Here is a 16,265-nt window from a genome sequence, read left to right on the forward strand (position 1 = left end):
AGAGTTTATTAACCGGCTTTGATAGGATATCACAGTCCTACTCTGAAGACTCAGAATGGATTCACCAAATTAGAAAGAAAATTAGACTAGGATGCCAAGCAAGAGCAACCCCAAGTAGAATCCTACTCACAAGATGCTCCTGCCATGTTGGGGGGAAACTCATGGTGATTCTACCTATTCCCCCTGCTGTCCCCTTTGCCCCCACAAAATTGGCTCCAGAGCAGTGTGTGAGGTGTTATAAAGAGAAATAAGGGGAAATGGCCTCCCCACAGCATCTGCTAGCAGGATTCTCTGATAAATCCTAGCCCCATTTGGAAGGAGGCTGGCTAGGACCAAACTAATGAGATTTATAGAGAGAGATTTAAAAATTCTTACTAAATAACATACTCTTAACAGTTGCAACCAAAAATAAGACATGGGAGAAGGCCCAATTCTCACAGAACAGAGGTGAGAAGAAGCCAGGGTGCTAAGAGAAGGATGATAGGTGGTGCTGTGAAGCCTAGGAAGAAGCAAGGGGTGTATGTTGAGGACTACCACAAAGCAACAAAGCACAGACCAAGGCCTTTAACCAAGCACGGAAAGGTAATGAATATCTATGCACTCAAACCCAACGCAAACGGAGAAGCAGCCCTGCCTGCTTCCTGGGCAGAATCAGCAACACTGAACATCAGTGTTTCAGAAGTAATTCCCTTTTAAGAGTTGTGTCTGAAGTTGAAAGGGGGAGGACATTTTCTAGCATCACAGCTATTTTCTTCCCAAGGCCTACCCAAGCATGCAGTGAGAGGGAGCAGCAGATTTTCCTCTACTGAACAGCTACAAAGAACAATCCCAGGATGGTGGATAAGAAAACTGTCCTACCCAACTAGGGAGTTGAGTTGTTGTTGTTTTTTACCTGCGCAGGAAAGCTTTCCCCTGTCTCGCCATCCACTAGCAAGGCCCTGTCAGCGACATCGCCCCCTCTGCTCCTCCAGCCATCCCCACACTCCTCCCCATTATTTGGTTCTTTGTCCACTTCGTTCTCCTTCTGGCGGTGGCTGTAGTCAAAAATCTCACGCCCAGCTCCAAGGTCGATATCCTGTCTCCACAGGATGTCAATTAAATCAATGTCCTAAAAACAAAAGAAAAACAAGGGGGGGACTTTAAAAACTCGTAATAAGGCTTCTCCCTTCCTTGCCGCCCTCTTTTCCCTGGAGGATGCCCTCCCCTGCAACTTCAGCCTCCCTTGTGACGTACTGCATCCGCCACCATTTGACCCTACTCACCTCCAAGTGCCGCCCTTCATTCTGAATCTGGTGCAGCCCCACCTTTCCTGCTCCTTTTCTGGACCATCCCTGATGTCGTGGGGCTCCAGATACCTTCCCCCCACCTACAGCCATTCTGCACTGGGAGCTGGCCAAGAGCGGCTCTGCAACGAGGCTGCTCCGGGGCACAGACCGGGAACTCCATGAACAGCAACAGAGCTGTCTCCTTGTCGCTGCCCATGCTACGCAGCAGTGCTCGCTCTGTCCAGGCAGCAGGGAGTCTGCAGCTTTAACCGCTCAGACGGCTGGCTGGCTGGCAGGCGGAGGGAGGGAGGGAGGGGAGGAGGGAGGGAAGGGAGGGCCAATTGTCATTCTGGATTGCTGCTCCATAGCGGGCTTGCATCAGCCTGTGGTGCCATTCTGGCTATTTGCATAAAGGGGTGGGGATTCTCTGCATTTTCAGCCACCTGATGCAACTCAAGAACCCGGCTTTGCCATGCGTGCTCTGCCTGGCCAGCTCCCTCTGCTCCAGACAGCAGAGCTGCCTACCTTAACCAGCCCTTCAAACTGAAAGCAAATTGCCCTGCTGAACGCATTCAACACACACTGCCTTCTTCCAACCGCAAAGCAGTGATCAGCCCTCATCCAGACCAGACTCTAGACATGCTTCTCCTTTGGAATGCCATCTCCCTTCCCCCACAATATCCTGAAAATTCTTCCTCTGCAGGACAGGCCTCTCCCAAGGCTAAGCCACCCCCCACAGGCAGGCTATATTTATTCACGCACTGCAGGAGTGTGTTCCTTTCATCCAGGCCCAGCCCTAGAATTGCCAACCACACAGAGGTACCTCCCCACCCTGTGGCACAGGCGGTTGTTCTTTTTTGTTACAAGGCATATGCAGTTTTTTAAGCGCCACTGTCAGCCAGCACTCCTGGCCCCACCCTCCACAAACCTATTTCCTAAGGAAAACAGATACCCACCCACCCCAAACTACTATTCTACTATGTACAGAGGTTACATATGGATCCAGAATTCAGGCTGCCAGAGACACTAATTTTTAAGTTGCTATTTCTTTCTTCCAGACAAGAACTCAGCAGAGTAAAGTGCCCTCTTTTTCACAGCACTACCAAAAAGAAAACAGAAAAGTGTCGTGATTTCCCCTTACCTTCTGACCCCCAATGTCAGAGCATAAGGTTGCTCTGTGTTGCAACACTATTCAGAATTTTCCTCCTGTCAATAATAGCTCTAACTTGAATATGCAAATTCTGGTATCACCTTCAATCACTGGTCAAATACTTCAGGACCTCCTTACAAATCAGTCTCTTCTCTAACTGCCAGTCCTGTTCTGCTATGGACTCTCACTATCCCGACCCCAGCAGAATCAAATGCTCTTTCAGGGCCTAATTGGTCGGAAGCACTATTTGGATCACCTTTCCTCCCCCCCCCCCCCACTTCTTGAATTCACCCCAAATTAACTAAAACAAGTTTAGACAACCCTCTTCCCCATCTCACAAAATGGGTACCTTGACCAAACCCAACTTTGTTATTCTCCTGCAGTGTGCCCTTTAACACGAAAAACCAGTTCAAATTAAATACAATCTGGATGGATGCCTTGTCCAGTTACACACAGAAGATTTCTCAGGTCTCATGGCAATCTGATGGTGTGGGCAAAGAGATATGCCAGCAAGGTACCCATCTCTGCCCCCCCCCCCACCTGCACCTTTCAGTAAACAGGCCAGGATACCCATATGGGCCAAAGGCGTCTTTGGTCTGCACCCCCTCACCCTCATTTCGACCGTCTGCTTCTTCCCAGATGTACCCCCCCCCATTCCAAGACTCCGCTCCCCTCCCCCACTTCAGGACATTCATTTCTCACACAACCCATTTCCTCTTGTTCTCAGAGCCTCTCCCTCCTCAAGTCCATATAACACATCCTTTCCCCCCTACAGATTTATTAGCTCCAAGGTGCCTGGTGGGAAGAGATCTGGCCTGCTCTAGCCACAATCTAATAGCAGGCATGAAGGAGGGGCAAGAAAAGGGTTAAAAGGGATACCTTTCTCATGTCCCCAGCTGCCGCTCCCAGAGCTGTCCACCCAGATCATGGTCTATGTAGAGCGCAAATTCCGGGCAGGCAGAGCTGGGTGACCCAGGCAGGGTGCTGGACAGACATCTCTGGTTTCAGTTAACAGTTGCTCTTTTTTTCTTTTCTTTTTTGGCAGGCTTGCCAGCCGCCCCCGAGTTGTTTAGAAGCCCCCCTCCTTTGCCAGCATGTGACCCACAGGTGCTGTGCTATCGCCAGCCCTCCTCCCTCCGCCCCAGCATGAGATCCAATCCTCAGCGCTCCTCCTCTTGTTGCTTAGAGGAGTTCCGGCGAATCCCCACCCCCTGCTCAATGCCCAGGCTGCAGATATGGAATCCCCACCCCATGTGCCGGGCTGAGGCTGCAGCGAGACTGAGACAACACCCCCCCACCACACACACCCGTTACCTAGGCTGCAGCCGGAGCCAATCCCCTCCCCCAGGTCACCGCGGAGGATGCAGAGGGAGCCAGGCTCCGCCCTGTGCTGGTTACCTAGGCTGCAGAAAGAACCAATCCCAGGCCTCAGGTTCCTGCTGAGGATGCAGAGGAAAGGGCTCCACCTCGCACTCGTCACCGAGAATGCGAAGAGGAGAGCCAATTGCTGCTCCTCTCTTCCACCCCGCCCAGGTCGCCCTGGGAGCTGCAGCAATGTTTGGGCCTCTGTCTCCTTGAGAAGCTCCCACGCCAAGATGCCCCACCCAAGCCAGGCAGTGATGCTCGCAGCGGTTCGGGGAACACCAAAAAGAATAAAATGCCGACAACATTCCTTCGCTCTTGCATATCACCTACCAAAATCAGTCCTGCTAGGCAGCACCCTTGCCTAGAACGTTTTCCCCAGCCTGCCGGAGATTACCAAAAGTTCCCTCTTCCGTATCAACACAGATTTCATCCCCACCCCCACACTTTTGTTTTACGGCAGCACGGAAGGGTATGGAAGCCCCTCAACCGCCGGAAATGCTCTGCTGAAGCCCACGCTGGCTGCTGAGATTTTGCTGCACTACACTTCAAACTACGCAAAGCCCTAGGAATGAGCATTTACAAATATGGGGGGGGGGGTGTCCTATGGGTTCTTACACAGCAGCGTTAACATACACAGACACACAAAGTGCCAGGACAGAGGAGGGTCAGTGTGTCTTGCTGTTAACCAGAAGGCTGGTGGATTGAGCCCACATGGCTGTGGCCAGGATTCCTGCATTGCAGGGAGATGGACTAGATTTCCCTCAGGGTCCCTTCCAACTCTACAATGATTCTGTGATTCTACTACCACCACATCCACTCACACAGGCAATCAGCAGCATTCTAAAAATAATAAAACACAAAATATTCATACAGCCCTTTCCATAGCCACTTCACATATGTTCCCCAATGCTAAAGCATTTGAGACTTTTAAACCTATGATTCTAATATGCACTCTTATCTCAGGAAAAGTCCCATCTTATTCAGTTGTATTTACATGCATAGGATTTCACTGGTAGTTTAGAAAGGAAGATCAAGGACATGACAGTAACTTTTTAAATTATTCAAAGTGTGGAGAAAACGAAGAGGAAATATTTTCTTCTACTGATGTAACAAAGAACTCAATGAGTAGATTTTTAAAAATCACTTTATCACAGAACACAATTTAAGGAATTCACCGCAACAAGAGTGGCTGGGGCAACCCAGTCAGATGGAAGGGATATTTATATTTATATTTATTATGTGCTGGCTACTGCTTTAGAAAGCTTTAAAAAGGGATTGGACAGGTTAATAGAAGATGGCCATTAATAAACCCAATAACCATGACAGTAAAATGGAAGCTCTACATACATAAGCAGCTGCTGAGGAAGAAACAGGGGAGACTTGTAGCTTCCCTGGAGGCTGCCATGGGCCTTTACTGGTCTGATCCAACAGGGCTCCTTTTCTCTCAGAAATATTTATACCATCCCTTTGGATCCAGATACTAGTGTCTTCTATGCCTGTTCCACCCCCCCCCCAACAGTCCAGTCTAACCTTACCTGCCATTCTATTACTTACACATTTAAATTCTATACTGTACAGTGAAATTAATAAGGTAGGATTCTGTCTACACTGTGTTCTGAAATGAGTTAAGACAGCAATGGGCTAAAGGTCAAAGATTCAGAGCAAGTACTTGGAACAGAGCAGCATCTTAATATTATATATCATAGGCCATCCCAAGTTGCATGTTTCAATGTTCTCTTGTTGATTCTATCTTCTGTTAGCTGCAGAAGTTCTAACTGTTCAGACAACATTCAATCCAGCTGAACCTGGTGGTTTCAATTGCCTCCATTGTATTTTGCAGAATATAGTTCAAGTAGGAATTGAAAAATCCCAGGTCCTTTGAAGATATATGATTATTATTTTTTACTGGCACATGGGAACTTAAGTCTGTAATCCTACATTCACTTATTCACTACATTCAGTGGGACTTATTTCTAAGTAAAGGTAAAGGGACCCCTGACCGTTAGGTCCAGTCGTGGCCGACTCTGGGGTTGCGGCGCTCATCTCGCTTTATTGGCCGAGGGAGCCGGCGTACAGCTTCCGGGTCATGTGGCCAGCATGACCAAGCCGCTTCTGGCGAACCAGAGCAGTACACAGAAATACCGTTTACCTTCCCGCTGAAGCGGTACCTATTTATCTACTTGCACTTTGACATGTTTTCGAACTGCTAGGTTGGCAGGAGCAGGGACCAGGCAACGGGAGCTCACCCCGTCGCGGGGATTCGAACTGCCAACCTTCTGATTGGCAAGTCCTAGGCTCAGTGGTTTAACCCACAGCGCCACCCGCGTCCCGCCTTATTTCTAAGTAGACATGTACAAAATTACACTGTAAATAGTTTATTTCCAGTTTGATTTTACTTCATTACCCATCTCCTTCTTTAAGACACAGGAGCTGACACTACAAACACATGTTCCACTTCCCCCATTCTACATTATAAATGACAAGAGTGAAAGCATATACCAAAATTACTTACAAAAACCTCATGACAGCTCTAACTAAAAGTAGTCAACATAGAGGCCAGACAGACAGTCAACAATGTGTGCTCAGCTCACTGTGTAGTCAGAGCCTAGAGCCACTATGTGGGAATTTTTAAAACCCTGACCTCAAAATGTATTGCCACCCATTTCCACCTAGACTTTTCCCAAACAAGCCTCCAATCACCAACAAGGTGGTTTGATTTAAAATCAATGATTATTATTTCTTCATATAGTTCCTAAAGAATGGTGCACATTTGATCATGAAACTACCGGTATATTCATTTGCAGTTTATGCTGCATTCCAAAGAGGAAGGGAACCAAAGGTGATTGAACTGCTTTAACTTGCACTCCCTCTGGAATTTTCTCTTTAAAAAAATACATAAAACTATTTCCCTGCCATTGGGAATAAAAGAAGGGGATTTAGAAGGAGTGATTTATGAAACATCCTGAGCTAGTTGAAATCTCTCCCAGGTTTGGGAACAGGTTGGGTGGCCAGGAAAGCTGGGAATTCTTCGAACCCAAACCTGATGTTGTGACAGGGACTGGCTGGACACTGAGGAGTGGTGGTTGGATACTGAGGAGTGGGCACCACCAGGAGAAGGGGGGTTAGAGTCTAACTTGGAAGAAGGGAACAGTGATCTGGGGGAGCCTGTAACAGACAGGAGATGAGAATCAGGCAGGATAAGCTGCAGGATTAGAGAGTGAAGAACAGGTTGAGGAGGAGGAGGGAGAGGTCAGGCTGGTGGAGAGTCAAGGGCATGGGTAGGCAAACTAAGGTGTGTGGGCTGGATCAGGCCCAACTGCCTTCTAGATCCGGCCCGCAGATGGTCTGGGAATCGCTGCATGGATTGCCAGCACATGTGTTCTTTCCCTCTCCCTCACACGGCAGCTCTGGCGCTGGCGCCTCCTCCCTCCCTCCCTCCTCCTGGCTTCTCCCTGACCTGCCTAGAGGAGGAAGGGGGCTGGGCTTTGTTGGTGCCAGGGTCAGCAGTGATTGATCAGCCGCCATTTTAAGCAGCCCCTCTCTGGAGCCCTTTCGTGTGCCGCTCATCGTCCCTCCGCCGCCGCCAGCCCCTGCCGCTCGCAAGACACAGGTAAGCAGCCACCAGGGCTCATCCAGTACTGTGGAGAAGGGATGGGAGAGTCCGGGGGTTATAGTCTGGCCCCCCACAAGGTCTGAGGGACAGGGGACCGGCCCCCTGCTGAAAAAGTTTGCTGACTCCTGGTCAAGGGCTTCCACACCTCTTCCTCTTGCCCCCACCTCTCCTGCTCCACTGTCTCCCAGGATCAAGCAAGGATTGAAGAGGGAGGAGCAGAAACAGGTTACACGCGGATGCAGTCTTCACATGCTGCTTACGCGCAACTTGGGTGGGGAAGATACATAAGCTGAGGTCAGGGGCCAGGCCTCTCTGTCACTGCAACTGCCTCATCGGGTGCACACCTTGGAATAGCTGAGCAATGTAGGACTGATAGACATGCCTTTTCCCTACTTGTAAGTGTACTTTTGACAATAAAGAGTTACCTCCTCACTCTGGACATTCCTTGTCTGACAGCCCCCTGGCAGGGCCGGGACACTGGGTGTTTCTGCAGAGATGAGGCTCCAACGTATTCTATGGTTTCTGTCTAAATAGAGTATTGTTTATTCTGTTTTGATTCTTACAACTATGTCCTGCATCTTGCATTGTATACATTTTGTAGCAAGGTTTGTAGGTTTTTCTTTAGCTATATAGGGAATGCCTTTAAAATATTCCCCTTTAGTGTTTGCTTACAACCAATAGCCATGAGAGTTTGTGAGGTTATGCATAAAAATATAGGAATCTGACCACTGGGTAAATTTGTTGTCTTATTTACAGCATTCCTCCTCTCTGCTTCGGCCCAACCTCACCCTCACAAAAACAAAGTAACAAAGATGGAAGTAAGGTTTGCTAGTTACTGGGTTATTTTCATTAGGTAAATAAATACCAAATACTTTGGTAGGCTGAATGCAAATATTCATACTTGATCAAATTGGATCTTCAAACATAGATATAGATATAGGCAAGCCCCAATGCTAGCAGGTAAAAATTAAATCGGTAGAAAGGCATACTATAGTGCTAACATGCAGATCAACCTAGTTCTTCTTTAAGATAAACTTCTAGTCACTTTTTTTAAAAAAAAATGATTATTTTTTAAAATCCACCCTGATCACCCTGGGAGCAGGGGGGAAATGTTTATGGTTGAGTGTGATGAGAAATAAAAGCAGGTCTTGGGGAAAGAAGGTGAGGGAATGGCATCCTGCTATGTATATATCTAATTCAAAATGAACAGGGGAGGAAAGCAAGATGCAGAAAGAGTCAATAGAGTATAGAACAGATATAGATATATAGATATATAACCATGAATAAAAAGTTGGCATTCAGTGGACTCCAAGGGGGCTGCATCCTAAGTCACCCCATTACAAAACTGAGGTCAAAGCATGACATCAAAAGTCAAAAACTGTATTGCATGCATTGCATCACAATTTCTGAAGAAAACTTTGGCAACTCTTTGATCTTCTACACCCCAGTTTGCCATCCATATATAAACACGTAATCACGATGAAGGTAAGCACAGGCGAACACCCACTATGTGGGCGATAAACATTACAGCTTAAGAAAACTGACGATGTTATAAGACTCACCCCTTTTTAAAGTATGTTAAGTTGAAGCAGCATTTACTGCTTTAAAAGGTGCTTGAAGAAGAGCTCCAGGACTCTGGGGCCTAATCTCCAACAAAAGTTAGCTTTTTGATAGCCATGTCAAGGCAAACAAGATTGGCCAGGAAACAGGGTGATGGTGAACGATGGGCGATAGCATTTATAGTCAGGCTATTTCCCAAGGGTTCAGGCCAAACTAATGTGTATGGATCTAGTCCCAGTGCATTCATGTTGTAATTCCGGGAAAGACAAGCTTACTAAAAACAACAGCAACATACTCTGCTACAGTTAAAAATAAACACAGCTCAAGCATTTTGTTCCTTTAACTTGACAGGGCGGAACCTCTTCAAACTCTCCTAATCCTAAAGGTTGCAAAGGGTCCTACTTTCACACAAGTGAGCCCAGGTTTAGGGGGCCCTGAGTACAAACAGAAGTGCGAGACTGGAGAATAGCTGCAGCTTCTCAAGGAAAGGGAGAAGTTGTGCTGGATGCAATAAGAAGTGGGCATAAAAGTATCATTGTGGGCAAGTTGTTTTTCAACCAGCCAGGTTTCTACAAACAATCCTTAATTTCTTTTCACGAAAGTAGGGTAGCTCGAGCCTCCCTGCTCCCCAGCTTTCTGAGACTAAATGCCCATACCCTAGTTCTGTCTGCCCCTGGACCATGTCTGTCCCAAACCTGTCATCTCCTACTGCCTATTCCTCTAGGGGCCACTTCTGCAAACACATACTCAGGGGCCCTATTCCTGCTATCTTAACATGCATGCATAAACATGTAACAAAATATCTGTGCATTTTAATCTTAAATTATTGTGCAATACTTGACTTTCCTATACAGAGCAGGTATCAATATTTTTTTTGAGAGAAACAGACTTGTGCGACATACCTACAAATATTTTAGGCCAGAGGTAGCTAAACTTTCTTGGTCCAAGACCCACATTCACCCTTGGTGAGATCTCCAAGGTCTGCACACCAGTGGTAACACCACAACCTACACACAGGGCAAACCCATGAACAAGACACAGTGCTCTGCCCTTCAGCTGAGCCATGAAGATCTAACTACCCCCTCCCAGCTCAAGTGGCCAGTTGGATGATTGGGAAGGGGACAATTTGCATCCCCATCAAGGTGTCCACTCCAATATCATGTCGACACTATTTTTGTTTCTGCCACTGCCAACATTATGGGGAGGAGGTCTAGGAGGCAGGGGAGAAACATTTCCCTGGAGAGCCGGATCTTACGGATTTGAGATTTGTATGTGAATACTATAGTTCACCTTAAGCCTCTGGTCCAGACTAATAAATCACTTTTTGAGGGGTGGGGGTGGGAAAGAGGCTTATAACAGTATTAAAGATAGAACTTGAACTAAAACAGGCATAGGCAAACTCGGCCCTCCGGATGTTTTGGGATTACAACTCCCATCATCCCTGACCACTGGTCCTGTTAGCTAGGGATGATGGGAGTTGTGGTCCCAAAACATCTGGAGGGCTGAGTTTGCCTATGCCTGAACTAAAAGTACAGAGAACGAAAGGCTCAGATGGATCAGAGATGCAGACCAAGGTAACATGAATCAAGCCCGAATCCTAACACTTTGAATAGCAAGAAAAGACATTTGGGGCAGGCTCCAGCCTTTGAGGGACTACTGATAGCAAACCATTTGGTGAGATGACCCTGCTCACCCACCCCGCCTCCACAAGGTAAGTCACCATAATGGACAGTGGCGGCTTCTTCTTCCTCCCCTCTCCACGTGCCATCCAGTGAGTAGGCAGTGCAGTAGTGGTCACTGCTTGCTGCTGCCATCGTAAGTGGGAGAAGGCAGGCAAGTAAGCAGTGGCAGCTGCTGTTCCTATCAGGCACCACTGCCTGCTTGCTTGGTGGCAAGCAAATCATAGCAGAAAATGCTCCCACTACTGGTGGTGCATGCTAAAGGGTGGATGCACCCAATTAGTGTTTAATTACATTTTAATGATGGTCTTTTCTATGTTTTTAAGCTTGTTCTATTTTATCTGTGTAAGCCGCTTTGAGTCCCAGGCCGTAGAAATGGTGAAACAGAAATTATTATAATTACATGATAATCATAATATCACAGTGAGCCAGAAACAGGGAGAGGTGGCACTGTGGGCAAGTTAGGAGTTAATAGGTAAGCCTCTCATTAAGCACCTTGGGGCACAGTAGCTGCCCAATGAAGATAACCTAAAACCAGCCTGGAAAAGCAGCAAGGGCAATGCTAAAATATGCAATGAAGCACAGAAAGGCTAAAGGGTGCTGAGCTGCATTCTTACTAGCAGACAGCAGCCATTTTCAGAAGCAATGTATAATCTTACAGGAGTCTGCTGTGTCCTAATAAGAATGCTGCTCAGCAGCTTTGAAGTCCTGTGCCTGTTTTGCAGTGCCTACTTTATGCAAGTCTGCTCTGAACAGTCCAGTCTTGTTCTAGAGTGCCCAGGTTCAGAAGGCCAGCAGTCTAGTCTCACACTGAAAAATGTCTGTGCACATACTAGAATAGTTCCTGTAAACTCCATTAGCCCTCATGTCTGGAAAGGGGAGGGGGAACCCTTCCCTTCACCTCTTAAGGTTTGAGGAAAACAGTATGTTCTCAACTGGCCCATGTTTACAGGAATTGCTTAAGGGACAACTCTCCCCCCACCACCCCAGCATTCAGGGGGAGGGGGGAGACAGAGCAAAGGGTAAGGAGATCTTCTCCATATGTTGCCAGAGTAGAGACAGGCTTGGGGTGGGAGTGGGTCACGATGGAATAATACTAACTCTCTCAGCTCTCATCACATGTTGCCTGAGCTGGGCATTTATTTTTATACCCTTGTTGTGGAAATATAATACAAGGGCACCATAATCCAGAGAACAAGTCCTTCTAGAAGATCAAGCTGCCTACACAACTCAAGCCTATAGAATCATAAAGTAGGAAAAATACTAGAGGAATTAACAGCAAACTCTGCCACTTTTACAAGCACTGTTCTTGAATCCTTGCACAGCAGGCATCAAAACTCTGGACTCCTAAATACAGTGGTACCTCTGGTTGCAGACAGGACCCGTTCCAGAACTCCGGTCGGATCCCAAGGTTTTCGCAACTGGAGGTGCCTGTTCTGCGCATGTGCACACGGCGAAACCTGCAAAAATACTTCTGGGTTTGCTGCATACATAGCCCGAAGGATGCGTATCCAGAGGTGCATGCAACTAGAGGTACCATTGTACAAGCATCCCTCACTCTCACCCAATTCCAAAACCTTGCCAGAGACCAGGGAAATCACAGCTGCCCAACTCTCTTATGGTCACTCAATGTTGCATTTATAGGAAATGACTGAACAAGACTAGCCAGGGCATGAACAGGAGCAATCTTGAAGGATCATGTCTGATGAAATCATGTGCAAGGATACCAGGCCAGGCAATAGGGCAGATAACTGAGGAGGCAGCAAGCTTAATGGAAAGTTTCAGGCAGGCAGAATGCAAGTATTTGGGGAGGGGTCATAGACTCTGCTTTGCATGCCGAAGGTCTCAGGTAAAATCCCTGGCATTTCCACATAGAATGGGAAGAGACCCCTTCCTGAACCCCAGAGAGCCACTGCCAGTCAGTGTAGTCAATACTGAGCTAGATAGACCAAGGGCCTAATTCAGTAAGGCCGTTTCCTATGTTCCTATAGTCCCCTACAGGCAAATTTCAATGAAGTTTTTTGTCTATAATCTACAACATCCACAGCTAATGAGCTCGGCCAACCAAAGCACCCCATTCTAGGACAAAGTTGAAAAACAAGCACTGACAGCCAAGGCCAATAATACAAGACAGCCGTAAGAACTCTATATGGCCTTGCAGGGATGAAAGAACAAGTTTGGTATGAAAGCTGTTACAGCTGAAGAGCCACCCCACTCAACAATCTAAAGCACAAGGCTTGGCACTCTGATCCACTGGAACAATGCTGGAGCTCAGATGACAAGGTGGATGATGTTCCAAAAAGCATATAAATGTAATCTACACAATCTCTTTCATCCATAGCTTATGACTCACTTGGGAGTGTGGATTTCCCAAACACATTTGCTAAAAAAAATTATTTCAAGATACTTGAAATTAATATGGAATCAAAATACTACATTACTTAGACTAACAAGGATGCTCCAGGATACCAGGTATTTCTACAAAAGCGTTTCTCAGCATACTGATCTGGTGTGACATAATATTAAGAACACAAAGAGTGAGTTGGAAGTCCCCAGTTCATTTTCTATACTATGAACCCTCTAAGCAGCTTCACACAAGTCACTTTCTTTTCAGTCTCAGCAACCAGCTTGTGATATGCCAAATGTTATTATTCTGACATCTTGATATAAGGATTACTGAGACATTATTGTACACAAAGAACTTGGAAATATACTTCATACTTTTACAATTCCCCCCCCCCTATAACCTTTGGCTCCAGTCATGGGCAGCATTCAGTAAGAAACGAGTTCTTACCTTGAGGCAAGGCTCAGCATGGAGTATCTATAAACTGCTTCTGAGCATGTGCAGAGTACCTTTATTTCACTATTTCATAATCAACCCCAAACCAAAACACAGCAAGGAAGAGAGGAAGAGCTTTCCAGAGCAGACAAGTTTTAGGCAAGCTTTAATCCCAGTACTCACATTTTTAGAGCCACTTCTAGCTAACAGCAACAGGCTGTGTGTTTCCACAAAGGTGGGAAGTGAAGACTAAGATAAAGTCATTCATGTAGCAGCTGCTAAAATAAGAAACTAGACAGAATCTAAAACAACACAGGAGAAGTAGGGGAAAGCTCTATTATAGAGTAACAAGGAAAATCCATACTTTGATTACACATCAGAAGACAGACACAAACATTCTTATTTAGTAAATCTGCCCCAGTTTTAAGCAAACAGTGGCTATAATACATAAATGAATCCATGTCATTTTTAACCCGCTATTCATCAAACAAGTGATCCCAAGGCAGGGTACATCAAACTAACAACTCCCAAAAAGTCAGTTGCCTAATACATCAAGAATCCACTTTTTAAAAGGTAAGTTTTTAGCTAGTGCCAAACACCTACCAATGTTGGTGCCAACCAGATTTCAAGAGGGAGGGAATTCCAAAGCCAGGGAGCCACCACTGAAAAGGGTGTCTTTTGCTGCAGCAGTACCCTGCAGACCACCTGATTCACCCAGCAGCAAAAAAATTTTTTAACTTTACTTATTTTTGCTGTCAGGCAAATTGGGTAGTCTGCAGGGTAGCACGGCACCAAAAGACACCAATTTTGCTGCCGCGGTACCCAGCAGACCAGCTGACTGCAGCCAAGCAGGTGGAGATGCTAGGAGTCAAGAGGTGGCACCTGGATATCTCCATCCAGTTGCAAAAAGCTGGTTGCTAGTTGCAAAATGAGACTGGCGCCTGGCTAATTTCAGATGCTGGCTGCAGCTCCCAAACCACCTCATATAGAGCACATTATAGAATTCAAATCTACAGGTTACCAGAGCATGGATCACTGTGGTCAGGCTCTCTTTCCAGGAACAAGCTAGCAAAAAAGGTGCTTCCGGTGATGGAGATGAATCCGAGAGCATCCCACACCATGCACCCAACTCCATCAGAGGAAGCACAACCCTGTCCAGAACAGGCCATCTTCCCAATTCCCAGATATGGAAATAACTTATCCACAGAATCAATCTCCAAGCATTAGAGTGTCTATTCTACCCACTCAATAAACTTTGAAAATCAAATTGCTGTGGCTGGATAGAAAAGCTCCTAGGAGCATGTCTTGTGCCTGTGATACTTTTAAAATGCCACAGTGTTTCTAAGTAGATGGCAGAAGATGGTAAAAATTTCCCACTAATGCAACACTACTCAAAGGCAGCCAGCATGCCTTCTACATTACCTCTATTAACACAAAAAGCCCCTTAACATCTCAAAATCCCCTGCAAGTGCTTCAGGTCACTCAGCAAAGAAAAACAAAGCCAAAATATTGCTCTGAAGTTAAGATTACACATCACATCACAAGCAAGCAGTTTTGGGTAAGTGCATGAATATGCATACAGGTGGGGGGGTGGTTCTTAGGAGACTCATTATTGCAGTCATGGAAGCTAGACATTGGTCTGGTGGATAAGGTAAGCAACTTTTTATCTCAGTGATAAATACACAACTCAGTCACAGAGCAAAGCAGAAGCATCCACTGTACTGACTAGGCCCAAGGAGAAATTATATCTTCCCCAACCCATCTAGTGAGAAGTGCTAGATTGGTACAGACACCTGCTTTCAAAGGATCACTCACTACTTTTGAATGAATAGTCATTGGAAAAGGAAATATTCTTCTGGTCAGCAGGGAGTGGATCAGACAGCAAAGGGCTAAATTCCCATCAGAAGAGTTAGCCGTTTGTTGTGTGATTCATTATCCTGTGGACCAAGAACAGAAGAGCTGCAGGACATGTGGTCCTCATCTCACAAGCTGTCCCATATTATAATTTATAAAAAAGAAGTGACTGAAGATCACACATATAAGAAAGGTATGCATTTTATATTGGTTGGACATATTTTAAAATTTTATACTGCTTTTATTGATTGGTCCTAATGTTTTCTTATGTTCTGAGCCTTGTTGAGAGTTTGTATGTTTTTTAACAGAATACAAATAAAACAACTCCTTTGGTAATCAGGTAGGGCCTGACTGGTGGTTATCACATGGTGAAATGAAGAGTCAGAAGCTCTTTATTACCAGTTCATATGTTCCATGCTGAATGTTAGCAAACCCAGCTCTCACATCACCTCTAGACAAACAGTTAAAAAAATACATAATGTATCAGCTCAGGGGATACTACACTTGCTTGTCTGGGCAGGGAGTGGCTGTACAGCTGCTGCAGGAAAAGGTGTAGCCCCATAGCAAGCAGTTTGTGGCATTTGCATGCGTGGGGGTGAGGGAGGTAAAGTGTTTTGAGGGTTGCAGCAATGCTTACCTCCCACACAAGCTGGTATTTGGATTAGCCCAAATTCTTCCCGGCAGTGGATCCAGTCTAAGCCAGCTAGGGTTCCTAGCAGACTCACTGCATCCAGCGAGCAAAGAACATATGCTGAGAAATGGGGCTTAAAATAAAAAACAAATTCAGCAACGCATTAGGGAGTTGCATGATATTTTATCATGCAAAAAAGGAAAGCCCTAGACAACACAAAAGTGATCGTATGCTACTCACACCTGGCTCTTATTTTCATACGCAAAGCATTTAAAACCACTTCTGCAGATACAATAGGATAAACCAAAGTCCTACACAGCTCACCTACACATAAAAAACCTTCACGTTGCTGAAGCCTCTCCTTTCTCA

The 16,265-nt window shown here is 46.0% G+C and overlaps 1 protein-coding gene across 8 annotated transcripts in view; it reads right to left on the bottom strand.

Annotated features, from left to right (window-relative positions):
* The window catches only part of NFE2L1 (NFE2 like bZIP transcription factor 1), a 33,524-nt gene that overhangs the window by 6,094 nt on the left and 11,165 nt on the right, over positions 1-16,265 (bottom strand). For 4 of the 8 annotated variants that reach the window (XM_083408605.1, XM_083408606.1, XM_083408608.1 and 1 more), the window contains one exon: positions 893-1,108. The exons of 2 other annotated variants lie outside the window; for them this stretch is intronic. In XM_083408605.1, the coding sequence (XP_083264731.1) occupies positions 893-1,108 (216 nt within the window). Of the gene's footprint in view, positions 1-892; positions 1,109-1,262; positions 1,979-3,294; positions 3,783-16,265 lie in introns of those variants that run through there. 2 more of the 8 variants (XM_083408612.1, XM_083408611.1) reach the window with 2 other exon arrangements.

The sequence above is a fragment of the Podarcis tiliguerta genome, assembly GCF_965153285.1.
Source record: "Podarcis tiliguerta genome assembly, chromosome: 13".
Taxonomy (NCBI): domain Eukaryota; kingdom Metazoa; phylum Chordata; class Lepidosauria; order Squamata; family Lacertidae; genus Podarcis; species Podarcis tiliguerta.